General features: G+C 43.6%; 1 protein-coding gene across 3 annotated transcripts in view; it reads left to right on the top strand.

Moving 5' to 3' along the window:
* IQCK (IQ motif containing K) overlaps window positions 1–26360 on the top strand; it is a 92798-nt gene that overhangs the window by 41455 nt on the left and 24983 nt on the right. For all 3 annotated transcript variants that reach the window (XM_037507526.2, XM_037507529.2, XM_037507527.2), the window contains exon 7: window positions 7946–8030. In XM_037507526.2, coding sequence (XP_037363423.1) covers window positions 7946–8030 — 85 coding nt within the window. The remainder of the gene's footprint in view (window positions 1–7945; window positions 8031–26360) is intronic.

Below are 26360 nucleotides of genomic sequence, written 5' to 3'. Positions count from 1 at the left end.
CGGGCATGCAGTCCTTTTCTCCTGCCTGTTGTTTCCAGGTGGCTGGGAAAGCCTTGGAAAGCCTGATGAGGTGACCTGGCAGACCAATCTGGGCTCCCATCTTACCTCTGCTATTTGTCACTTGGCATATTTATTGCCTGTGGCTGCTGAATAAGTGGCCGTGAAATTGATGACTTAAGTCAGCGCAAACTTATTCTCTTAACATAGTGGACTCCAAAATCAGTTTCTCTGGGCTCAAACCAAAGCGCCGGCATCGTGGGTACCTTCCAGAGGCTCAAGGGGGAAATTCATGTTCTTGCCTCTTCTCCTTTCTGGAGGCCACATGCATTTTGGGGGGCCCATAACTCCATATCACCCTGAGCTCTTGCTTCCCTCATCACACATCAACTTCTGCAGTGGTGTCTGTCTCTGCCTCCTCCGCTCCTACATGATTCTGTCATTGGTTCACTTAGATGGCCCAGAACAATCTTAAGATCCTTACCATAATCACACACACTGGGTCCCTTTGCTGCAGGAGGGAACAGTTATGCACATGGACGTCGTGGGTACAGGATGCCTGCTCCGCTCTCCTGTGCCTTGAGTGGTAACGATACCTATGTGGTCGGCTTAAGATGGTGCAGGGTAAGTGAAAAAGTATCAGGCTTTTCTGCCCTCCCATGGTTAGGATTGATGATGGATCCTTGTGGTCCTGAATGCATGCCTGATGGCAGGCACTTGGAGTAGGGTGTGGGCATGCGTAAGTGGGTACATCTGGGCTGAGAGACTGAGCTTATAAGGGCAGCGTCACGGGGATGTCAGTAGAACCTCGAGCAGAGCAAAACAGAAGCAGAGACCACCAGAGAATGCCAGAGAGCCCAGGTAGAGTGAGGCCTGCCAGCCTCCCGGCCCCCCAGCACCCATGCCTACTGTATACCTGGTAAATCCCAATAAAAGCCTGAAAAGCCACTGAGGGTTCCAGGACTCCTCCTTCACCTGTCTGCTCGGGTCATAGAGATCCTGCCCTGTGTCATTCCTGCCACTACAGTTGGTGCCAGAGTTGTTTGCTGCAACAACAGAACTACAGACATGAAGGCAGAGGCCAGGAACTTGCCTCTGAAAACAGGTCGAGGGAGCCAGGGAGTCCCATTGCCAGGAGGAATCCTCTGTCTCGCTCGGCCAGTCCTCTCAAGATTCCTGGTCCAGGCCAACAGATTGGGTCCCAGGGGTGCTTCTTGGCACTGTGACCCACATCCCCCCAGCACAGGGAAGAGAGTGGTCAGATGAAGCCAGAGAGGCTGGCTAGGCTGTGTTCAGCTCCATCTGAGGCCTCGGATACCATGATAAAGAATTTGGATTTTTTTTTTTAAGAGTGATAGGAACTTCTTAGAGGGGCTGGAGCAGAAGAGTGAGGTCATCTAAATTATCTTATAAAAAGATTACTGTGGTGGCTGGATGGGAGTGGACTGTGCTGGGAGAGTGCCAGCTGGGAGGTTGTGAACAGGTGCCTGCAGGCAGGAGGTGATGGCAGCCTGGAGCGGAGAAGGCCAGAGGAGGCTGTCCTGGGATGTTATTTCAAGGTTGGAAGCAAGAAGACTGGCGGATGTATTGGACGTGGAGGGAGAGAGAAGTCAAGGATGACTCAGAGATTTCAGGCCTGAGCAGCTGGCAGAATGCGGCACTATCTCAGAAACTAGAGCAGGAAAATGAGAGCTTTGTTTTGAAAACTTATGGGTTTGTGAAGAATCACAACTTATTGGAAATAGAAATATATTTTTTCCCCAGTAACTGTCCCATCATAGTACATTGACTATCTCTTCCATCTAGGAAAAGCCCTTTCATAATTTTTTTGGCCAAACTGCTTAACTTCTTGGTCACTCTCTCTTTTTAGAGGGTCTCAAGTTGGCTTTATCTTGTTTACTTTTAAATCCTTAATTTTCAGTCTCATCCTGGATGTAAAATTCATCTATCTCCCTTTCCCCAGCTGCAGCCACTGTGGTCATGAATTAGGGGCCCCTCAATTTGGGGGGGTTTACTCCTTTATTTTTTCACTAGTGTCTAGCTGAAACTTAGCCTCTCTTTTAATTATGAATGTGGCAGCAAACCTCAGTAGTCTCTTCAGTACCTTGACTTTGCCACTGATCACAATCAGCTAATTTCACATCCTGTTACAGTTGCTGAGATGCTCTCGAAATATCATTTACACCTGTCACTCCTTTCCAATTATAGTGGTTAATTGACTTGCCATTAGTGCTGGTTATTTACTGCATATCATAGAAGCTGATATATTATTATATCATCAACTTTTGAAAACATATTGGAAACTGTATTTCAATATAATTGCTTTGAAATCTTTTATATTTACTTTTATGTTTTTATTTTTTTTTGCATAGAAGAACTGGGGTGTAAGCCAGAGGTTTGGGGGGCAGTGAGAGGATTCACCAGAGTGGGGAGCAGAACAGGCAGATCTACTGAAATACACTGCTGAGGGGAGCAGTGGGTGAGACAGGAGAGGTCTGCTGCACCATGGGGGTATCTCCCTGACCGGGATTGAACTTAGGCCTTAGCGGTGATAGCACTGAGACTTAACCCCTAGGCCACCAGGGAGGCTCACTTTTATGTTTTTAAAAACATACCCTGAGAGGAATCCAATCTGCCAAACTGAAAAGGGAACCAGAGGTGCAGAGATTTTTTTAAATTAATTAATTTTCTTACATCTTTGTTAATTTTTGGATAGTATTTGATTTCTCCCCTCACTGTAATTCCCAGGGTCTCCCACCTCCATAGCACCCATGACCCATTACCACAGTCCCTTGTGCTCTTTCCTCCCCTGTTCTGATCCTCTCCCTGCCCCTCCCCTGCTGTGTGCCTCTGATCTGTGGTCAGCCTCCCTGCAAGAGACTTGGGAGGGGTAGGGAGGATTCTTCCCTACTGGAGGGGGAAGAGATGGGCTGCTCTTCCCATCACCCTCTGCCCCAGCCTGGGTTCACCCTTGGAGCAGAAAGAAGGTGACTGGAGAGGAGACAGATCTCCTAAGGTTTTCCTTATGTTACATTGGAGAAAAATGTAATCAGTTACAAAGAGGCTAAACAGTTGCGCAATCTAGACACATTTCTCTAAATACATCGAGTATCACAGCTGTGATTCTTAAGCTGATTATACCTGTGGCACAGGAGTGGGCGCGTGGTCTTGCACTGTGTTGTTTAGGGAGCGCTGTTAACTGGGTCCATCTGCAGCTTCCGATGATGGGGTTGATTACACGGGACGAGAGTTTGTGTTTAACGGGGGGAATGATTCAGCCTGGTGCTGGGTAATAACTGCTTGTCTGTCTCCAGGGGTGGAGTGGATGAGGGGGCGACAGCCAGATCACACCCGAGTAACCTTCACTTCTAAATGTGCTTTCAGGCTGGTAGAGAGTAGTGCAGCTGGTGCTTCCTCCCTGGCTTTAGAGCTGTCCCTAACATCATAGGAGTCTGGGATTGAAAGACTCCTATGAGATTCTGCCCTACTGGCTCGTCGCCAGTGTCTAGAAGTGCCATTCCAGTTAAGCTCTATTGTACTTCTTCCTATTATTTGAAGGGCCTTACTTAAGACTGTGATATCTCTAACCCAAAATATTTGGGAAACCAGTTAATGCTGAAGGTGGGACGGAGTAGTCTCATTTGTTGACTATGTTGGGCAGCCCTGGGCCATTGAAAGGCTTTATGAATGATGGTTACTTGGGACCTGTGTCATTTTATAAAAGGCATTGCTTGTGGCGAGGGGGGTGCTCCTTCATTCTGAGAAAACAACTCAATTTCTTATCTAATGAAAAGTGCACAGAATTAGGATTCTGAGATTACATTTTCCATACAAAGTAAGCTTTTCTCCTTCCTCGTTCTGCTTCTCTGCCACTTTGGAGGGCATTTCTCTTGTGTTAGAACTGGATGGAGAAATCTGTAAGGACTAACTTCTCAGTTTCTCTTTATGTGTTTTGTAACCATCCCGTATCTTCTTCAGACCCTGCAATTTTTTTTACTCAGCATCTCTAAGGGGGAGGGAGAGGAATTGCGTATATGTGTGTGTGTGTGTGCGCGCATGTGTGTGTGTGTGTGTGTGTGTACATTTATATACTCACATGCCCAACCAGGAAAATCTTGCTTCTCAGAATCTAGCATTGATTCTTGCGATTCAAATATGTTTAATTAATTCACATTTGAGAAAAAAGAAGGACGTGACTCATGAGCATGACCAGTGAAACAGTTCTTAGAGGTGTCCCCAGCAGTCCTGTTCCTGGTTGGACCCACAAACCCCTCTGCTCCTGGCTGACCCATGGGAACCGCGGGAAAGCCCTTGCTGCCTGCTCCTGTGATCGACAGGTTTGCCTTCTGTCCTTCCCCGCCTCCCTCAGAGGAGCAGATGCCTCTACTCAGTCTCTTTTTATTTGACCCGCAGCCGGTTGTACTGATTGCAAAAGAGAGTAAGGCCTGGTGCTGCTTCTCCCTTCAGGCCGGCTGCTGACGTGATTGATCACTGCGCTGCAAAGATTAAGTCCTTTTCATCCAGCAGTCTCATACTTATTCTTGATTCGGGAACTAGACAGCACCCTATATTTAGCCATGAAAGCAGGGATGTCACGAAAGGTGGCCTCCCACTACCGCTTAAAAGCCTTCGAGAAATCCTATGTTTCTTTGCGGCGATGCCGTTGCCCTGCAAAGCGGTTCGGGGCTTCCCAGCTGAGGAAGCCTTTCATTGGGCTGACCCGGCCTGTTGTCCCCCAAGATTTGCCGGCCTCTTTTGCCACTGCTGTTCCAGGACAGGAATACTGTTACCCCGGGGATTTCATGGCATCGGTCAAGAAAAATATCCCTAAGTAGGAAAATTGCAGCTGAGCAGAAAGGCACCATCAAATCTCCCATCAGATGCAAGTGACAAACTCCACTTGGTTCTGCTCCCCTGACATCAATTTCCCCGTGGAGCTTCAGACAAATACCTGCCAAGTTATCACTGCGAGGATTAGCGAAGCGGGCATTTTCTATGATTACAGCTCCCCCCACCCCCCTCATTTCTTTCTTCTGGGTGATGACTGTGCTTTCCTCCATTAACACTGGCAGCTGCGAGACCTCGAGTTCTTTCTTAGTGACCCGGTCAGCTGCCCTCCTCCTTGGCCACACTCTGTGTTTCCTGGGCGGTTGCAGTCACAGCAGGAAATAGCCAGTGACCTTGAATGAATCATTTCCTCCCTCTCTGCCTCAGTTTCTTCTCTCTTGAGGGTTAACAATAGCTTATTGTTAATGTTGTGAGGATTTAATGAAATAATGTGCTCTGAGCCAGGCACCCATGGATTGAGTGCCTCATATGTGCCCGGTATTGTCCCGAGTCTGGGAGTACAGAGAAGAGCCCACACAGGCCTCATCTCTGCTCTTGTAGCACTTCAATCCAGTTGAAGAGTCACACAAGTTTATATTGGGCCAAGCACTAGGAAGGAAAATCACACAGACCTTCACTAGGCCTTGACCTAATCAGAAGACATCTTTCCATAACATCTGGGTGGAGATAAGAAGAATAAGAATGAACCAAGAGAAAGAGGTGTTACCCCCACCCCCCAACTCTAACGTGCCTTTGAGCAAATTATGAGAAGGTGCCCCCACCCTAGGGCAGATGCGGCCCCATCCAGGAGCCTGGCTTAGAGAGCAGACCTGGGCTGGGTCTCGGCCTCTTCTGGTCCATCTGCCTGGTTTCCTTGAGCCGAGAACAACATGTTTAACAATACGCAGTCCCCTGGCAGGAGGTAGGAGGTACTGGAAGCAGAGGAAAGCCCCTCTGCAGAGGTCCATGTCTATCAAAAATGACATTTGAGGAGGTTAAAGGGCTGGCAAGGTGTGTGATAACCACCTCAGAAACCTACTTCTGGCATGCCAAATTCTCTGGAGAAACCCCAAGGCAAGGTGCCTCTAGAAGCTGTTGGTTTTGAACTAGGAAGGAGAATTACTTCAGGGATGTGATTTGTTGGTGTCACACAATCAAGGTAGACAGACTAAGGATAGTGGATCAAGAGAGACATTTCAGTGTGGAGAACAGGGAGTCCCGGGCACCCCCAAAGGCAAATACTCCAGGACAGATACAAGGAAAGAAGTAAGAAAACCAGATACGAGGCAAGTAAGAAAGAAAACAGAACCAAGAAAAAAAAAGGCTACCACATCATGCAAATAAAAATAGAACACTAGGGAAAGGTTTCTAACAATGCTATCTCTCATTTTGAGGGTGTCATTATCTCACCAAAGAAATGGAGACTCTCAGTTACTGGATCTCTTAGGAAGGACCTGCCTGGCTGGACACCCAGAACTTAGCAACACCACAGCACTCCCTCCCTTGAAATAGCCTAGATAACCCCAAGGTTCTCCCTGGCCTGAATTACTTTGATTTTGCAGTAATGCAATAGAATATTCATTCATTCAAACAAATACACTGTATCAAAGGCAGCTTTTTTTTTTCTTTTTTTTTTTTTTTTGCTGGTGGTGGTTTAAATTAAAGTCTATAGGGAAAATAAACCCCCAGATCCTGAAGAATCATGTGTTGATGCCAGTTAGCTTTGCAGTCTGTGCCACGCTGGGCATCTATAGTTTGCCCAGTTGAGGTGTGGTGTCAGCATGGCATGGTGAGGGAAGCCTGGGCTTTGGGAGTGGGTGTGGGCCCAAATCCTGATTAGACCACTGGCAAGCTGCGTGACCTGGGCAGGTGAATCAACCTCTCTGTGCAGTGGGAGTTGCTGTAAATTCAACTGATGGCTGTCATAAGGGAGACTCTGAGTCAGGGCGCTTGGGAATCCTTCATTTGCAAACTCATTTCTGGGGCTCCTGCCCTGGGAGCAGCTTCTAGATGACCCACATCCTTTCTGAGGTTTAATTCTTTGTACTTTATCTACAAAGTCTTGATTCTTGTTTTCAGAGGTAGCTGTGCTTTAGGGAAGCATAGGGAACCAGAACCGAGTCACACTTACAAGGTCTTGTCAGCAGGTAATTCTTTATAAAACTTTCCTGGGAGGCAGCAGAGAGAAAAGAGATTTAGCTATGATTTGTTACCGTGGTATTAATGATGAAAAATTACATCAGAATTGGAAAAATCCTACAAGAGCAGACACTGCCGACTGACCCAACATTGGAGATATTTTTTTAATTAAGATGTAGTGGCAGAATTGGACTTAAAAATATGCTTGAATTTAGACCACATTAAACTAGAATGCATGCTGATCAGAGATAAGTGCCATTATTACAGGAATGAGATAGAATTGAATAGAATTTCCCTTCAATAGATAGTCAGATAAAGAGCCTTTTATTAAGTCGCAGTCACCGTGCCCTCTGTGACGGTTCCTTCTGCTCTGTTTCCTGCTTTATTGTCCACACAGCTTTATGCCAATAACATGTTGCGCCTTCAGGACTGACAGACAGTGTGAGCAGCCTGAGCCCTTCAGAGGAGAGCAGGCTAAGAGCAATTTAAATGTTTTAAGATTAAAATACACCTCAGATTTAAAAAAAGTGCTAACTCAACCACAAACTTTTTTTTAAAAAAGATTTATTTATGCATACAAGAGCTGGGGTACAGGCCAGAGATGTGGGGGGGGGGTGAGAGGATTCACCAGAGACAGAGTGGGGAGCAGAACAGGCAGACTGACTGAAACACACTGCTGAGGGGAGCAGCAGGCGAGACAGGAGAGGTCTGCTGCGCCATGTGGGTAGCTCCTTGGCTGGCCAGGGATCGAACTCGTGCTGCAGAGGCTGAGGATTGCTTCATAGTGTGGTGCTTAACCCCTTGTGCCACCAGGGAGGCCCCCACCCAAACTTTATTTTTAATAAAAATTGACATTGTTGCTTACCAGAATAAGAATGGATGAGACACTTAATCAGAGAGGTCATTGTGTTGTCAAAGGCCTGGCTGAGGCTTAAGGACAGATTCCCATGAGCTCATGACCAACCATCTCATTTCCTTTCAGCCCACGGCATCCAGTCCCACTCTCTCTCCTGCTGACGGAAGAGGAGGCAGCGGTTATCATTCAGTCCTTCTGGAGAGCCTATCTGGTAAGAGTCTTGTTCAGTGATGGCATTGGGCTTGATGGGCAATTTCTGTGATGTGGAGAACCCCTAGGGATGAACCTCAAGATGAATTTGAAACAGAGCATCTTACAATTAAACATCTGGCCTCGGAAATAGGAATCTCCATAAAAAGCTCTCAAAGAGGGATTTGGGGGGGCCTCCCTGGTGGCACAAGAGGTTAAGCGTCAGCACTATGAAGCAATCCACAGCTACTGCAGCATGAGTTTGATCCCCAGCCAGGGAGCTCAGGGCACAGCAGACCTCTCCTGTCTGCCCTCTACTCTCATCCGCAGTGTATTTCAGTAGACCTGCCTGTTCTGCTCCCCACTCTGTCTCTGGTGAATCCTGTCACCCCCTACAACTCTGACCTGCACCCCAGATCCTGTGTGCATAAATAAATAAATCTTAAAAAATCAGTTAAAAAGAGGGATTTGGAATTTTTACCAAAACTTATTATGCAATTATATTTAAAAGTACCCTCCAACCTTTTAAAGGTTGGGAAAAGGATAACAAAGAACAGACAGTACAAATATAAATAATAAGATGATAGATTAAAATTCAAACAGATTAATAACCACATTAATATGTTACCTAAAAGTTCCGATTCAAAGACAGAGATTGTCAGTTTGAATAAAAAAGTAATCTCCAACTACATAGTGGCTTTAAGAAAACCACTTTAAATATTGCCTAAAATAATATTATATTCATAGAGCAATACATGTTCATTTTAGAAAAAATAGATAATTCAGATAAAGCAAATAAGAAAATTCTGAGTAATTGATAATTCTGTCACCTGAAGATAATCATTGTTAACATTATGGTGTAAAACTCCCCACACTTTGAAAGTTTCGATACCTAGAATAACATATGAATACTTAACACATGAAAAATAACCTTTTCTTTTAAGACTCGTTTCTGTTTTTCTGGTGGTGGCTTTTGGTTTGTTGTTATTGTGATCAATGCTGTCACATACTTGTCTTTGTGCAGGCATCTTTGCACACTTGTCTGCTTGTTTATGTGGAGGAATTCTAGAATTGGAATTCCTAGGTCCAAAGGTAGTTCCTTTCTAAAGCTCCTGAATCATAATGTCATGTGGCCCTTGAAGAAGGATGCACTTTCAGAAGTTCTTGCCAAATACACTTGAGAGTGGGGTGCGTGTCACGTGTGCTGAAAAGAACACCACTTCTCCAGTGGTGGTGACTAGTGCCTTGGGGTTAACAGGCTTCTAGGTAAAGCACAAAGTTCCCATCGGAGGTAGCATGGCTCCATCCATGAGGAGCTGCAGACATCGGAGGAAGGAGTTTAGATTTAGTATCAGCCATGACAGACATCGCACAGGAAATCCATTGACCAGTGGATTTTCCTGAAGAGCAGAAATCTCCATGTTGGTGCCTTCCCAGAGCTACTGTAGGAAGAGTAGACCGAGGTGACCACACTGGCAGTTATCACCAAGAAGTTGGATGAATTCTAATGCGCTACTATCAGTGAATCAGTCCACAGTGTATTTGTTACATGACTCTTAAATGGGACTGTCCTTGAAGCAGTATTGCCCAGTCCTTCCACCCCTTGTGGACATAGCACAATACTGAAAACATGGGTCAAGTTCAAGTGTGAATGTTAAGTAATAGGAGCATTCTGATCCCAAAGAGTTTTAAACCAGTTACAAAGTCCTCTCTTATACTCCACGATTTAGATATAATGGCTTAGGCTTCAGTGCTTTTTATATATTTTATAAATGTGGTCTGTTCCCTTCATAACACCAGCTAATTCCTTAAGTCCAGTGGATTTCATCAAAATCAGAAACTTTTGACTCCAGGCAGTACCATCAAGTGAATACAAAGTTAACTCACAGAGTGGGAGAAATAGCTATAAATTATATATCAGATAAGAAACTAATATTCAGAACATACAAAGAATTCTTCCACCTAACAAATAATCCCCCAAATTGACAAGGGATTTGAATACCTTTCTCTAAAAATATATATACACAAAGTCAATAAGCGCAGGAGAAGATCCACTGGGGAATACAAATCAAAACCACAATGAGATACCATTTTACTCCTACTGGCCTGGGTGTAATTAAATGAAAAAAGACAGTAACAAGTGTTGGTGAGAGTGTCAAGGTCTTGGAACCATCACACACCTCTGGCGAGAGAGAGAAATGGTGCAGTTACTTTGGAAAACAGCCTGGCAATTCCTCCAGTAGTTAAACCAGCAGCTCCAGTCCTGGGTGTGTATTTAAGAGGATTAAAAACAGATGTTCCCACAATCATTTGTACATGAGTGTTCACACTGGGAAGCTTTATTCCCAATTCCCCAAATGTGGAGATAGTCCAACTGGTGAATGAACAGAAAGCAGTACCTCTATCGCATGGAATACTATTCGGCCATAAAAAAGAACAAAGTACTCGCACATGCCACAAAAGGAATGAACCTTGAAAACATGACGCTAAATAGAAGAAGCCAGACACAGACGGCCCCTTATTGTAGGATCCCATTTCAACGAAATGTCCAGAATAGGTAAATTCACAGACAGTCCTACATTAGAGGTTGTCAGGGACTGGAAGAAGAGGACTGCTGATGGCTTCTTTGGGGACTGGGTGGAGAGCTTCTGGAATTAGGTAGTGGTGGTGTTTGTACAACTTTGTCACGATAATAAAAACCACTGATTTATAAACACGAAGGGTGTGAATTTTATGGTATGTGTGAATTTTATGGTATGTGTATTCCCTATAAATAAAATGACAAGTGTAAATGTTAGAGAAAAAATAATACGAAGCAAGACTTTCTATTCTGTTTGACCATGAGTCCTTCTAATACAAATTCTTGATTTTTTGACTTGGTTTTATCAAAGTGAGAGTAAACATCCTATGACTAGAAAAAGGGATTTTCCAGAATTTACAGAATTTTTCTCACAACCAACATTCTTACAGCCTCTGCACACTCCCATGTCATTTTTACTAGAAGTTTCTACATGTTTTTGAAACATTTATTTGTACTTTCTTAAAAACCATAAAGGAAAATATTGTCTCCCACAAAATTGTTTTGTGTGGTAAAACATGCCTAATATAAAATGGACCATTTTAGCCATTTTTATGTGTGCAGTTCAGTGACATTAAACCCATCCCTTGCTGTGGTGCGGCTGTCACCACCGTCCATATCCAGAATTTTCTCAAGGGAAACTGCGTCTCCATTAAACAAAAACTCCTTGTTTCTCACTCTCCCCAACACTGCAGCCCCCCTCATACTCTCTGTGATTTTGACTCCTCCATATAATGCCTCCTGGAGTCATACAACACTCATCCTTGTGCTTCTTTCACTCAGCACGTCCTCAAGCTTCATCCATGCTGCAGTGTGTGTCAGAACTTCCTTCTTAAGACTGAATATTCTTGCCAGGAAGTTTTAAACTCCAGACATCCTTACTTGTTATCATAAAACTAGCCAGACATCTCATAAAAATATATTTTAACCGACTACATTAACAGAAATATCACATGATATGAAAAGCTATTTGTGGACAGTCTTTCTTGGTAGCTGTGATTTTATAATTAGCAATATAAATAGGTTCCTGCTAGTTATTACTCCATATTAAGTACTTCTGTGGAAGAAAACACACTCTTTCTTCTTTCAAAACACTAGGTTAATATTTAAAAAGCCAGATGGTTTCAATGTGCAAAAGTGAAAGATTAATACAAAAATCCATTTGGATACTGGGAAGGGTGTCTGGTCCTCAGACAGGCCTCCTTCCTAAGTGCCATTGGTGATAAGTGACTCCACCACATCAGCCATGCACTTCTGCCGATGAGATCCTGACTGCAATAGGCAACCCTTGACAGAGAAAACTCTGCTCTCTCAGGATGTTCAAAGGAGGTTCTCATGGACCATATTGATCGAGAGGTCCTAGATTTTGGTGGCAGAGACCAGATAAATCCACTGAATATTTGTTCTATCCAAATGAGCTCCTGGTGTTTTCTGCCTCTGCCCATTTGCTTTGTTTTATTCTGTTTCTCTTTCCCAACATCAAACCTCCTCCAGGCACTGTGACAACTGAGACTCACAAAGCCTAGCAATCGAGACTGTTCTTTGATAAGTAAGACTGTGACAGGTTGCTTCAGCAGCCCTTGGGGGCTTTACAAAGAAAAGAAGACATAGATGGGAGATCCAGAGTTTGCTTCAGAGAGCAATGAGAATCTGTGTGTTTACTCCCTACTCACTGATACCTTTGTCTGTACTCATTGATACCATGTCTGTGTTGATGCTGACCCGCAGCCACCAGAAGCAGACCTCTCCCCAGTCCCTGCTTCCTGGGCGGGCCTCTGCCAGTGTGGACATGGAATTTTGCATGCTTCTCCAGGGTTAGTTCATGATGGGCAGGGCACCCAAGTCAGGCCAGTCACTCCTAGGTACTCACTCACTTCAGGGTATGTACCCAATGGAACTGAAAGCAGGGTCTTGCAGAGGAATCTGTACACCCATGTTCATAGCAGCATTATTCACAATGGCTAAAACGTGGATGCAACCCTACTGTCCATTGACTGATGACAAAATATGGTATACACATATACAATGGAATATCATTCAGCCCTAAAAAGGAAGGAGAAATCTGACAACATCGATGAACCTTGAGGACATTGTGGTTTTGGTTTGCATTTCTCTTATAAGAAGTGATGTTAAACAATTTTGTGTATGTCTGTAAGCCACCTACATGTCTTTAGGTCTTTTGCCCATTGTTTGACTGGGTTGTCTGTTTTGTTGTTGGTGTTGCTGGATTGCATAAGTACTTTGTATATTTCGGAAATTAGCCCCTTGTCAAATGTTGGATATGTAAGTATTTTCTCCCATTCTATAGGCTGCTGTTTTGTTTTTGTTTGATGTGCTCCCACTTGTTTATTTTTGCTTTTGTTTCCCTTACCATTGTAGTTGCATCCCCAAATACCTCTTTGCAATAGATGTCCTGTCGTATATCCCCTGTTTTCTTTTATGTATTTTATGGTTTTGGGTCTTATATCCAGATCTTCCATCTATTTTGAATTAATTTTTGTATGTGGAATAAGTAAGGATCTAGTGTCATTTTTTTGTATGAAGGGATCCATGTTTCCCAATACTATCTGTTAAACAGATTTTCCTTTCCTTTCTGTTTTCCAGGTTTTCCTTTCTCTGTTGTATGGTCGTGGCTCCTGTCAAAGGTTAACCGTCCATAATTGTGTGGGTTTATATTGAGGCTTTCTATTCCATTCCATTGGCCCGCATTTCTGTTTTTGTTCTAATACCATACTGTTTTGATTATTGTTGCTGTGTCATATAGTTTGGAGTCAGTGTGATGACTTTGTTTTTCTTCTTTTCTGTCAAGATAGAAAGACTTGTATCATCCTTTTAGTGAAAAACATCCCCTAAGGAAACTTGGCAATACTTTGGGATCTAATAGCTGACAGACCTGTTTGGATCCTAATACATCAGATTATTTATAACTTTGGGTAGATCATTTAATGTCGGATCCACATAAAAATGGGAATAGTAGTAGTCCCTGCCTTTGAAGATTGAATCAGATGGTTAAGGGGCTTGGCACAGTGGGAGGCACTTAGCAAATCCACAGTAGATATTAACTATCTGTGTTCTTGTCTTTGGTTCTGTTTTCCTTAATAGGCCATTTTGCTCTTTGTTCTTTGCACCTGCAACTATCAGTCATGGTGCCCTTTCTTGCTTCATTCAGGATTTTTCTGGAATGTCTCTCCTAGTCACCGTTCCTAAAATAGCATCCACTCATCACTCTGTAGTCTCTTGCTATGCTTTATAGCCTTCCTGTCACTTTCTGGCTACTTGCTGTTATATTGGCTGTTTACTTGTCTGTTGCCCATTGCTCTGCCTAGAACATGAGCTCCATGAAGGGTTAGAGGTTGCTTGGCTTTTTCATCCTGTATCCCCAGCCCAGAGAACACCGCCTGACACATATTAGGCACTTGGTGTACATACCAATAAATCACTGAATCCCAAAATGAGCTCTCTGATGAGGGCATTTGAAAACAAAGAAGAGAAAACGGTCTTATACCATTTCATAAGCTGCTCTGGGATGTACGCGGACATGTCAACACAGACTTTTGTGGGAGTTCCGTAGGGTTCCAGGATCCTTGAACTCAACAGCTGTGCTGGTTAATCCCCCTGAGATGACACTTGAGAAAAGTGTCTTCATTTTGTCATTGGCCTTTCTGAACCGCCTCTTCACCAAGCCTTCCTCTTCCAGAAATGAAGGGTGCCAGGGGAAATTAGGACGCCTGGTGCAGGCTTTAAAGTGGAGCTTCAACGGAAGACACATTCGGCATGTTTAATTTATCTGAGTTTTGGACAGAAAGGAATTTCTTCAGTTGGAATTTCTCTTCCAATGGCTGATATCTGCTGGCAGGTGGACAGACTGCCCGCAACAATCAGACACTGTCATTTGCAAAAAGAAACGCCAGAAACTGCATCGAATTACCGCCAGCTCCCGTCTTGAGGGTGCACAGCCAGCTCTCTCCAGCCTCAGAGGGACTTTGTGATTTGATGAGTGGTCCCGGCCCAGGCTGCTTTTGCGGTAGCTCACGTGGAAAGATGGGGCTCCACCAAGGAATCCCCTTGATTGCCGAACACAGTTCTATTCTTGTCCAACCCTCAACCTATTTCTTAGATGAAACCACTCTTAACATTGTTTGGTGTGTCTTTTCAGTGTTTTTCCCTTGCACATATGAACATGTATGTACATTTGTTATTTTATGTTTTTTGTAGATGGGGACTCACTTGATGGCCCACCTCTTGCCTTTCCGCTTAGCCTGGAGGATTGCTCTCCACAGCTGGGCGTTTGTATTGGAAGGAAAACATACTACCAATGTAGCTGGCAGGTAGGGATTTGGCCAAATTTTTCTTATTTAGAATATTCCCACCCCAGAGCAAGCCCTGCGAAGGGAGGACTGAAGAGAGCTCTAGGAGTGGGTGTCTGTTTTTATTTCCTCAAAAAGTTCAACAATTAGCGACCGAAGGACCAGCTTCTCACTTCCCCCTGCTTTCACGTGTTGGCTTCCCCTGAGGGTTGGAGGGTTGGTCAGCATTCCGACTTTCCTGACGTCCGCTTCCTCCTTTCCAGAAAGGGCGTCCCCTGGTGCAGCTGCTCCAGGCCGGGGGTGTGGGGGTGCATTTCCTCCCTTTGTGTGCGCCATTAGCCATCACTCTGGCTTTCCTCCCGGGACAGCAGCCCACCAGGTGAGCCAGCGTCATCCACAGCAGCACTTCCATTCTCAGGCGGGGGTATGTTGTCATTTCTGGATGATTTCTGAAATGGCCCAGGTGAAGAGTGATGGCGCCTGCACGCAGAAGGTGGTAGGCCACTTGGTGTGAAAGGTCCACTGCTTGGAAATTCTGTTTAAGACAGCTTTTTTTAAAATACTCTGCACTTTGGGAGCTGATTTGAAGGCAGTATTGCATGGTGTTGAGCAAGCAGGCGCTACAGTTAGATCCATTCATTCACTGGTGTTTTTTGAGTATACCCACCAGGGACAGGCAGGCCTTGTTCTAGATGCTGGGAGTCCTGCATGTACTCCGAGCAATCCCTGCCCTCATGGACCTTGTATTCTCTCACTGGATGATGAACTGATATAAATAATGTGTATCAGTTAGCTATCCTCACGATAATGCCGCTGAACGACCCGCCCCCAAGCTCAGTGACTTACAGGGGAGGGGAACACTTTCCCCAGGTGTCTGGTGGAGCCAGGTTGCACTTGCTTTAGGCTGGATTCTGCTGCCCTAGGCACAGAGCTGTTGGGTTCTATTTGCTTTTGTTCTAGGAACTGGACCTTCTTCTGAGGTCCACAGGCTACCAGGACCACATTCTTTTTATGGCAGAGGTCAGAAGCTGTCAAAACAATGAGCAAAAATAACACACACTTCATGAGTCCTAAGGCATAGCCCGGGAAATGGCACTTTCCATGGGCCAAGCCAGTCACACAGCCAAGCCCCACATCAATGGAGCAGAGACATACACTACACTTGCTGAACATTATCTTACACGGATAAAATCCAGAAACAAAATTAAGCGAACTGAAGGGCTAGGGAGTGCCAGCAGCTACTGTTGGTGAGTGTGGTCAGGGAAGCTCCACGGGGAAGGTGTTACTTGAGCAGATCTGAATGAAGTTCATTCTAGGCAGAGGGAAAGGCAGGTACACAGGTCAGGGGCTGGAGGATGCTGGATGTGTTTGAGGACCAGCAGAGGCTGGGTGAGGCAGACTGAAGTGGGCTGGGGCTGAGCGGGACAGGGGAGCTGTGGGGACCAGAGTCCACCAAGTCACACGCGAGCTCTCATCGGGATGTTGGAACTTTGGATTTTATTGGGACTCTGACGGGACTGGGGGGAGGGGGGAGGGCTTTGTAGGGTAAATGAAGTTGCCACACTTAGTCCACCCTCCCACCACTGGTATGAGTGCTGGGAGCCAGCCGAGGGGTGTGCGTGTGGGGCACACGCTTGGGCCCAAAGAGTGCAGGCATGCACACGTGGAAGTGCTCACACCTGTGCCGGAGGAGCGGGCCAAAGGCAGCTGTGGCAGCTTTGCGAGAGGGAAGCAGACAGATCCTGAGAACGTGAGAGGGAGAGGGAGAGCGAGTGCACGGAGAATCCCCAGGCCTGCCCAGCCCGCCTGCCTGCTTGCCACTACACAGGCTTTAATCAAAAGTGTCGCGTGATACTGGCTACTCTTCCATCAGGACTTGGTGGTAAGCCAGCACCCACAATGCCTCCCCAGAGATCCCCACCTCCTGGTATTCACATTTTGGGGGAGTCCCTTCCCATGCTAATAATGCTGAAATAATGGTTGTTAAGACACTGCAGCCTTGGTCCTTCTCTTGGATAATTCACTGTGGGGGATCCCAGCTGCAGTCCCCAGCAGTCCCCAGAGCCACCCTTGTGGCAGGAACCTGGACCTCAGTCCTCAGCGCTGTGGGTGAGCCTCCTGAGGGCTGTTCCTCCGGTCCCTGAACCCTTCAGAAGGTGGCAGGCGCTGCAGACCCCCTAACAGTCACCTCATGAGGGATCCTGAGCCAGAATCACCCAGCTCAGAAGGTGTGCAGGGCAGTGGGTATTGTTAGAAGCCACCAAATTTGGGAGGTCATTTTTTCAGGCAGCCATGGAAGCTGACACAGTCACTAGGGCTGCTGTGGGAGCGCAGACTGCGAGGGTAAGAGTAGAAGCAGGAAAACAATTTAATAGCACCTGGGATTGTGCACCATGGGCCAGTGGTATCACCTCACCTGTGCGCTGGCTCCACCCCAGACCTCCTAAAGCCTACTTGCCCCTTAACAAGATTCCCCTGAATATTTACATGATAAAGTTTGAGCAGCGTTGCTCTCTGCTCTGGCGACAGCCTGGGTAAATGGAGTGCAGGCCTGAGTCCCGCCTACCGGCCCTGGGACATTCTTTTAATGACTAAGTTTTCCCAAGCCCCAGTTTGCTGTCCTGTAAAATGGTAACAACAAGGCCCTCGTGGGGTTGCACGGCAGGGTATAAATGATGTGCTCTGCTGAGCACAGTGCCTGGCACAGGTGAAGGCCTGATAGCCTTTAGCTCTTTATTTGGCTTGATCTGAGCCTTGCATTTTATTCCCAGTGAATCATTCCCTAAGAATATACTTTTGGGCATTACCTAATGATTTGCTTTAGATTTTTAGAAATTTCCTATCAAAAAAAAAAAAATTGGGTCAAAGAAAATCCTATTTTTCAAAATGTCCTTGAGTTCATCAAAAAAACCCTTTGTCTGTGCCCAGCATGATTCCGGCCAGACCCCAGAACGAAGGCGCCTGGTTTCCATCAAAAGTTTCCAGGCCCAGTTCTTAGGACAATTTTCCGGGCCAACCTGCAGGCCAAAATAGGCCACAGCACTATAAATAGTGAGTTTGGGTTGCTTTGGGCCCAGCTTCCCAGGCCAGACCCTTCCCCTCCCCCTGCCTGATCCTGTTTGTGTTTAAATATATTCTGGGTTAAATCTGCAAGTGCATTTCCCTGGATATGCCCCGAAAATGCTGTGCCAACTTGCCAGGTTGTCAGCAACCCCCACCCCTACCCATCTCTTGTATTTGCTTAGTCACAATGTAGCCTGAGTACGTGAGGACAGCTGATATACCAGATCCTGGGGGGTTGTGAGGGAAAAAATGAGAAAACTGCATAATAGCAGGGCTGGTGACATGATTTGCAGGGTGAGTGTAAAATGGAAACGCAACCCTTGTTTAAAGTTAGTAAGACTGTCTAGATGGTGACAGCAGAGGCTTAAAACAAGTGTGAGACCCTTCTTAACAGGGCCTGTGTGAGTGCACCAGCAGTGCACACAGAGCTGGCCGAGCCTGTGGGCTCTGGTACCCCACCTGGCAATTAGCACCAACCTAATTCCCAACTTCCTGGAGTGCTTTTCTTTAAGGGACTAGCAATTTCCTTTCAAAGCAAAATTTATGGAAAATATCACATAATTACAATTTGATCTCTTCTGCTGCTGAAGCTGAGTGATTTAACACCATAGCAATTGATGATTTCTTAGGATTCCGCAGCCTAGCTGGCTGGTTCCTCTGCTGATTTCTCCTCGGCTCACTCCCATGGCTGCATTCAGCTGGTGTTTATGAACAAAGATGGTGAGCTCCTTGTTCACTAGCATACCCACATGGGGAGCTCTGGGTCTGGCACTCCAGCCTTGTCTGCACTACCCTCAGTGGGCACTCCTAGGCCAGGATAGGCCCTTCCAGCAGTGTGATGGTGTTCTCTGGAAGATCTCCTGGGCTGGGCCAGAACAGCCATGCTGACCTCACTCACACATCTGGGGCCTGACCAGCTTCTTGAGTTATGGAAGAAACATTTCAAGGGGATAAAAAGGGAAGTTTCACATCCTTCTGAGGCTCAGATTCTGAAACTTGCACAGCAGTACTTCAATCACCTTCTATTAATCAAAACAAGTCACTAGAGGATAGGGAGTAGAAAGATACCCCTCTTAACAAGCAGACTGGCAAGGTTTTCAAAGGTGCAGGGATTAAAGTTGTGACTTACTGTGGGCATGGTGCAATACTTGTCAAACTTTAGCCTCCATCAGAATCCTCTGGGGGGTGGGGTATGTTAACACACAATTGCTGGGTCCCAATCTTAGAGTGTCTGAGGCAGTAGGTTTGGGGTGGGGCCTGAGAGTTTCCGTTTCTAACTAGTTCTGCAGTGATGCTGCTAGTTTGGGGGCCATACTTTGAGAGCCACTGATGGAAGGGTTATGCATCCACATTTTAGTCTAAAACAGTGGCTCTCAATCCCAGCTGCACATCAGAAACATCTGGGCAGTTATAACTGCATATGTGCCAGCTTTGAACAGTGATGATCAAGAGATCAAAGCGTTGTGCAATTCATGGTCTTTGACATTGTAAACTTTGCTGTAAGTTAACCCTATAAATCGTTGGAAAATTTGTCAAATGCCTTAAATGCTTTTGCAACATATTCATTCCCTGACTAGTTGGATAAACAAGTACCAAGAAAAGTTGGATGAACTTTATCTCAACTGTCATCACTGAGCTGTAGGGGGAAATTGCGATTTTTCCAAGTACATACTGTCATATGGCTTTATTATTAAAGGGACTTCAGTAAAAAAAATAGGTGTGGCTTCCTGGGAGAGAGCCTTTCTAGAACTTTCCTAAAAACTACCCCACCAAAAAGCAGCTGGTATTCATGAGTCACGCAGAATGGCCTGACTACACATTAACAGCCTAAGCAGTCCTTCTTGACTCTGATTTAAGGATTTGTGATGTTCAGTGTGGAATCATGTAAAACTGAAATATAGTTGTGCAGATGTGAAGGTGGTAAGCCTTGGGATGTTAAATTCATCTTCAAATTCTCAATCCACTGGCATAGGGTTTCCCAAACTTTTCAGGTTATTAGAATGACCTAGCAAGACTTTCTAGATGATGGCAGCAGAGCCTTAAAACAAGTGTGAGACCAACAGGACCTGTGTGAGTGCACTGGCAGTGCCCACAGAGCTGGCTGCACCTGTGGGCTGTGGTACCCCACCTGGAAAACAGCACCAACCTAATTCCTAATTTTCTTTTAAGGGCTAGCAATTTCCTTCCAAAGCAAAATTTATGAAAACATCCCATAATTACAATTTACTCATAATTACAATTTAATTACAATTTTACACATAAGCTCCGTTAAACATACTAGCACCTTGGTTCCACCTCACATGGACTGAATCAGAATCTGCAGGGCAAGAACCTGGGATTCTAATAAATACACTAAGTGATCTCAATATCCTTGGGTGAATTTAGGAAATTGCCTAAAATAGTAATATTTACATACTACATATTTAGAGATGGAAAAGACAGTAGGGTGAAAAAAGAAAAAAAAATAGAGACAAAAAATGAAAAAAACAAAAAATATTAAAAAATTTTAAAAACACCTAAGAACAATTAAAATGAAAGAAATCAAAAAAGAAAGGAGAGTCAATAAAGGGAACTGAGGGCTATAGTTCTAATGCTCACTCAAGAATAAGAGCTGGGGCTGGTAAACTATAGCCCATCTGGCCCACTGCCTATTTTTATTAAAAAAAAAAAAGTTTTACTGGAACACAGCCACATCCAATGTTTAAAAACATATTGTCTACAGCTGCCTTTGTTCTGCAATGGCAGAGCTGAGTCATTGGGACAGAGACTATATGGCCCATAAAGGCCAAGAATATTTACTATCTGACCTTTTACAGGAAAGCTTGCTGACTTCTAGATAGAAACAAGACATGGGAAAATTTGAAATTGGAACTAGACCCTCGGTAATGATGAGTTCATAATAAAGAAACCAGCAGCAAAGGGGGAGTCAGTAAATGTAACAAACTGGAAAATCAAACCCTCAAGAGTGACAATTATGACAATTTGAGACTATGAAATAATTTATATTTAAGGTGACTATAGATTTACTTTAAAAAAAAAAGAACATACACTTTGCTGAAAGAATAGGATAGTAAGAAAAAAGGAATCAGAATCACTTGGAAAGTTTATTAAGATAGATTCCTGAGCCTCATGCTCTCTTCAGTTCTGGCTTTATCGGTCTTGGAGCCTATGAATCTGCATTTTTAACAAGTTCTAGATGATGCTGTTGATGTATGGACCACGTTTTGGGTATGAGCTCAAAAGCTAATAAACACAGCTGAAGGAGTCATTCATAAACTGGGAGCTAATGCAACAGAGAGGTTGTGATGAGAAATGAATGTGGCAAATCAGACACAAAGACAAAAAGAGAAGGTCCAACATAAGTCTAATAGGCATTCCAGAGGGTGAGTATGGAATGAATGAGGGAGTAAGTTTCACAGAAATATGGAGTGAGAATACTTCAGTTATGTATGCTTCATGATGAAACTGTAGAAATGCCAAAAGCAAAGTACTCTCAAAGCTATCTTAAAGGAAGCATTATCTACAAAGGAAAAGCAATCTGCACTGACTACAGACTTCTAACCAGCAGTGGTACAGGCTAGAACACAGTGACAGTATCTTCCAGTCCTAAGAGAAAGGGACATTTCAACAAAGAATTATATACCCACTGAACTATCATTCAGGAACAAAGCTAAATACATTTTCAAACACAGACTATCTCACATTGAAGACTACTAAATGACGTACTTTAGTTGGAAGGAAATTGAACTTATAAGAAGGAGGTGCGTGCAAGAAATACTGGTGAATGAGAAAGTTGATAGATCTAAATAGACATTGCATATATATTATATATAATCATATCAAAGTGATTGAGAGTGGGCATTCTAAAGTTCTTGTAATTATGCTGGGGATAGGCTAGACAGATTAGTTTTTTACTTTAAGTTGTTATTACATAAAGAAAATAGAATGTAAACTACAAATCAGTAGAAGAGAAAAAGGGAATACAGAAAATAAATGCAACAGAATGCAGGAAGAAAAAAACAAAGCGTCATTTAAAAAAAAAAACAAGGTGAGAAAGAAATATAACTATATCACTAGTCACAGTAAATGTAAATAGACTAATTTCCTCTCTGATTTTCAGATTGGATGAAACAGAAATTTACCTCTATGCTAGAGGTAACACAAAATGACCCAGACTAGATGAAAGTAAAGAGACAAAGAAGATGTAAATACAAATATCAACCAAAAGGAAAGTGAACTTACATTATTAATATCAGATAAAATAGACTTTGAGATGAAACATTTGGATGGAGAGAATTCTTGGTGATAAAGTAATAACTTATCTCCTATACTTTCTATCAGGTTGCATTTTTTAAAATGCTATTCACAACCACTAAATTGAATTTACTGTTCACTAATGTGCTGCATCCCACCATTTAAAAAATGCTGTTCTGGAACACACTTCTAATTCTCCCTGAAAGCCCAAGTGACTCCTAAGAGGCCCACAGTCATACCACAAATGGGCTTCTGTGACATCTCTACAATACCAGGAAATATGTGATATCTACAGGTTTTTAAAATTAGTTCTTAAAGACAATAAGGAACACTTATGAACACTAGAATAAGAAATCAGCTTTTGTTTTGCCAAAAATCTGAGAAGAAAACGCAAAGCTTCTCATGGACAGAAAATTGAATTCATGAGAGTTAGGAACTCTAAATATGTCTTTTAAATATGGAAAGCAATTTTTCAAACATTTCCTTTACGTTGAAATCCACTTTCTTAAGTATAAAATCCTTCTTTGTAATCATTGCTATGTTGCATCATGGCATGGAGGCAGAAGAGTCTTCCAGAAGCATCTGACTCTAAGTTGGAGCCAGGCCCATGAGCATTACAAAGGACTGTCCATTGTATTTATTCTCCAACATCTTTCCAGCAACTGTAATATATTCAGTATTTTCCTCTACAGCAATTAGAGAAACTCCAGGGAATCATGCAGAGAGGGTAGCTGTTGCTATGTTTTTGTGTGTTTTGCCAAGAGGCAGGGTAAACAACTGAGCTAAGAGGAATTCAGAAGTCTACATTGAGGAGGGTTATACAACATCCTGGGCAGGAACCTCTCCTTCCCTGCCTATCCTCACCACCTCACAGCCCCAGGGCCTCCCCACCAGCTGGCTAGTCTCAGGTTATACAATTACAAAATCATATGTGTATTCAGTAATTTGTAAACCCCTGGGGGGAGGCCTTAATTTCCACTTTATGAGTCATAGATTCTTCAACCTCTTGGTTCCATGTCCTGAGAGCAATGGTTGGAAGCAACCTCCGAGTTGAATTCAGATTATTCTTGCCACTTTAGTCATTGATTTAAGAAATTCTTAACCCATTGAGGACTTCCTGTGTGCCAGACAATGTGTCATTGTGTTTTCACACCAACCCAGTGAAAGAAATACTTGTTTTGTCCCCATTCTGTAGAGGAAGAAATCCAAGGCTCAGAGAATTGAAGCAACTTGCTCCAGGCTTCTCATTTATAATTCGCAGAGCTATAATTCAGCGTCAGGCTTTCTGATCCAGAGTTGGCATTCTTAGCCAATGTGGTACTCGGTATTGGCTTTTGGAGTAATATGTAACTAGGAGGGTTTGATTGGTCACGGGCATTTAAAAAAAAAATTCACATCCACACAGTGGAATTTTCTTCCTGGTCTTACTCCAAAGTCCATCACACCTGAGTGTGTATAATTCTCAGAGTGACTATTTGGTGAGCGGGTAGACCCTATGTGGTTGTTTAAAGGAGGAAGCAGCTTCTCATAAGGGAGCCCTTGTTTTTGCAATGAAATTGTTTATTGTTTATATGTTGAACATTACGCTGTGCTGGTGGGCACAACCACTGCCGCTTGGTATTTTTTTTATTATTATTTATGTATTGTTACTGAAGTGTCAATGTTTTACATCTTTGGTAGTGTTTTGACAGGATAGGATTTCCACTGCCATTTCAATTGATTCCTAGTCCTGACGATAATGACTGGGGTTAAGCCAGTTCAGTGGATGTCTGCTTTCCCCAGGGCTCATGAACGCCTTCTCTAGGGAACCCAGCTTTCTGGTAACGAGACGTTAACTAACAAGGCTGCTGGATTCCATGCATGTTGGTAAATAGTAGTCCTCAGCTTGAAATGAAGGAAATCAAGGAAAAGATAAAAAAAAAGGATCTTTGGCCACACAGGAAATCACCCTGATTTGGTCATCTGAACCCTAAGAATGACTGATGGGGATGGGGGCATTTCTGTTGGTTGAAAAGTTAGGCAATCAAGGGTTCGAGGGATGGTAGGGAAAAAAATCCATCAATTATGTTTAAGTCAAAGAACTCTTGTTTGCCTCTCAGTAGCCTATTACTTAAATCTAAACATTTGTATTCCTAAAACATATGTTCATTGTAAATGTCTCAAACAATCCAACCCAGAGAAATATGGAGTAAAAAGTGACAGCCCTCACCTTCTCCCTCTTCCATTCTGAACACGCTCCTTGTGTATCCTTCCAAATTTCAAGAATAAGCCAGTTGTAAAGAAATAATTTGACTATAATAGAACAGTCAACTTGCCGGTTATAACTAGTGTTAACTTAGTGATTCAGAAGATCCTTTGGGTTTCTTCTCATCAAGGGTGTTGGTGGTTATATGCAGATATGGGGTTTCTGTGTTCTTGGATCCTGGTAAGTAGAAGCTTAAGAGAAAGTTGTAGATAATCCCCTTTTTTTGCCCCCCAGGAAGGTGTGGGCTTGCTGGGAGCACAGTTGATAACCCTTTTACCAGAAACAGAGATATCAGAGGGCATAGTCTTATGAACACAAGCCTTAAGGAAACACTAAAAAACAATGGTTTGAAACTTAAAAGATTGAGAATTACTTTATGTTCTATGAAATAATTATCAGGCCATTTTTACTCTGAAGTCTGCGTAACTTTGTATTTCACAAGTGTATACTTTATGTGCGTCTACATATATAGTACTTTATATGTATGTATAATTTAAAAATATGTATTTATAGATAAAATGCATATATATATTTTTTTTAAGCAAGAGTAGCTTCCATTTATAAACTCAACAGGAAACAGTCTCCTTTATTTTGAGGGAAAAATCACTGGAGTAGTTTTCTTAAGACAACTCAGGCATCCTGTGTCCTGAGAGAGGAAGTACTAGGAAGGACTTCATTTTTCTTAAGTTTGGTAAGACCCATTCTCCAAATTCCTCTTGATGGAACTGGGTAGAACTCTGGGGGTATGTGGGATCAATTTGATAAAGAATCTAGGAACCTTCCAGAAAGGAAGGAATTGAGATCACCCAAGACCAACATTTCTCCCCTAGATTCCTAGTTATAACCACCCATGGGAGGGCCCTTCTACCGGACCATGGGACTCTTCAGAAACTAATTCAGGAAGGCGAGTTTGCTGCTTTGTCCTTTGTTTCAAATTCCACAAAGGCAACTCTGTTTGGATTTCTAGTAGACTTGTATGTGGCATAATCCTCGAGTCAACATGGCCACTTTTTCCAAATATCTCTCAATCCAGGTGTGGTGAACACTTTTGGAAATATTTGGATATGATAAAAGCCTTGTTCAGTAGGTTAAAGATTTAAGAATTATGCTTTAGCACAACTCTAACACCCAAGATACAATATGGATAAAATTTAACTTGGGGAAACAAACCATTGAGGGAATAGAATTGAGATTGCAGAGCCCCCAGGCCAAGTCCTGCCAGCCTGTACCTGCCAACATCCTTACTCCTATCACACCTTATTCATCTGATTCCTGTATCCTCCATGCCCTACTAGCTCAGAGGCCCTCCAGGGGAGCTGAACAGGCTGCCTGCATTCGAATCCCAGCTACACCATCTCCTAGCGCTGCAACTGGGCAAGCTAGCTTAGACTCAGTTTCTGCCTCTATAAAATGGGCATCATCATGCCTGCCCTACTGGATTGTTTTAATGGCTAACATTTGTTAAAACAAATAATGCCTGGGACACAAGTGCCCAATTAGTAGGAGATATGGCAATAAAAAAATGATTATTATCACAACTATCATGAATCCTCTCTTTATGCCCCATGTCTAGCACAAAGGCCGGTGGGTACGCAGTCAATGGGTGGTCAGCAGAGCTGCAGTCAGTGCATTCACTGTGGGCCATCTGGAGCTACACCGCCCACACAGTAGCCGCCAGGTTCATGTGGCTTGGAAAGTGTCTACTCCCAACTAAGATGTGCTGTTAAGTGCAAAATACACACCAGGAAAGTCTTAGTATGAAAAACAGAAAAGTAAAATAGTTTATAATCATTTTTTAAAAAATTTTTTTAAAGATTTTTTTTAAAGGAATCTTTTTTTTTTAAGATTTATTTATTTATATAAGCACTGGGTACAGTCAGAAGCGCGGGAGGGTGAGAGAATTCA

This window comes from Talpa occidentalis, unplaced genomic scaffold (assembly GCF_014898055.3).
Source record: "Talpa occidentalis isolate TD23 unplaced genomic scaffold, MPIMG_talOcc4v2.1 talOcc4.12, whole genome shotgun sequence".
Taxonomy (NCBI): Eukaryota; Metazoa; Chordata; class Mammalia; order Eulipotyphla; family Talpidae; genus Talpa; species Talpa occidentalis.
The sequence above is the reverse complement of the archived record's forward strand: the minus strand, read 5'-3'. Positions and strand labels throughout refer to the sequence as shown.